This window comes from Cyprinodon variegatus, unplaced genomic scaffold (assembly GCF_000732505.1).
Source record: "Cyprinodon variegatus isolate N-32 unplaced genomic scaffold, C_variegatus-1.0 Scaffold1058, whole genome shotgun sequence".
Lineage (NCBI taxonomy): Eukaryota > Metazoa > Chordata > Actinopteri > Cyprinodontiformes > Cyprinodontidae > Cyprinodon > Cyprinodon variegatus.
In genome coordinates, this window is record NW_015151511.1 from 213,140 (window position 1) to 214,397 (window position 1,258).

A 1,258-nucleotide genomic window follows, 5' to 3' on the forward strand; every position below is an offset into this window, starting at 1 on the left:
GCTGCCGTATATCGCTCAGCTGAAACACCTGCTGACGCCATATTTAGGTTTCTACTTGCTTTAGTGTACGAGAAACTAATCCTGTTTGGAGGAAGGGTTTATGATGCATTCAAAGTGTGTGGGAGAAATAAAACTCAGTGAAATAGATGCAGACGGCTTAATGTCATCGGGCGAATTTGGGCTCAATGGTTGCGATAAAGTAATTTTAATCATGGTGCGGGGGGAACATCGAGTATAATCGATTTATCGCCAGCCCCTTCCACCATCAGGCTCATTGCAGAAATGGTTCCTTCTGTCCTTAGCCTGCATATAAAATCTTTCTGTTTGACTCTAAAGCTCCTTAGCAGTTTTTAAAAGTAGAAGAATCAACTTTGATTATTTTACTGTTCTAGATAAATATGGAAAGAAGAAAATTTATTGAAAAATATTTGCTTTAAAATGTTTTCCATCAGTTTCCAGTGGTTTTATATCAATTATTGGATGTTTAATTATTTCCTAAATCCCAGCTTAGAACCAGGAACTATCCGTCCCCATGGGCTCCTCATGGTAAACTGAACCAATGACCTCTCTCGCCCTCAGCTTCCTGCACACCCGGCTGCGCACGGCGACGCTACGCCACGATGCCGACGGTCAGGCGGTGCTGCTCAACCTGCTGCTGAGGAACTACCTGCACTTCAACCTGTACGACCAAGCAGAGAAGCTGGTGTCCAAGTCCGTGTTCCCTGAACTCGCCAACAACAACGAGTGGGCCAGATACCTCTACTACACAGGTAGTATTGGGGAGTGGGGGGGGAGGAGAGGCGGAGCTGCAGGCGTCTCACCTGGGCGTCATGTGACCCTCTGCAGGTCGGATCAAAGCCATCCAGCTGGAATACACGGAGGCCCGCCGGACTCTGACCAACGCTCTGAGGAAGGCTCCGCAGCACACCGCCGTGGGCTTCAAGCAGACCGTACGTTCGCACGCTGACATCATAGCTAAAGGAAAGAACATCAGAGGTTCTTCTGGTTCACCTGTTCTGTCAGATGAGCATACACATAATCAATACCCGTTTATCCCTTTAGGTTTGTACGAAAAATAAACTTTAAAGTCGTAGAGAAGCGGCCGTTCCAATCGTCGCATTTCCGAATTCTCCGAGTGGTTCCCGACTTTACACGAGTGCATAAAGTGAATGTTATTGGTCGATTATCAAGGGGGCGGGATTGTTGTGGCGGAAGGTTAATTAGCAAGTTTGGTTGTAGCCGGTTTGTGGGAAGCATC

At 47.2% G+C, this 1,258-nt stretch overlaps 1 protein-coding gene across 1 annotated transcript in view; it reads left to right on the forward strand.

The window, feature by feature from the left end:
* psmd3 (proteasome 26S subunit, non-ATPase 3) overlaps positions 1–1,258 on the forward strand; it is a 20,742-nt gene that overhangs the window by 7,283 nt on the left and 12,201 nt on the right. Inside the window, exons 5-6 of the mRNA XM_015399938.1 lie at positions 580–770; positions 847–950. Coding sequence (XP_015255424.1) covers positions 580–770; positions 847–950 — 295 coding nt within the window. The remainder of the gene's footprint in view (positions 1–579; positions 771–846; positions 951–1,258) is intronic.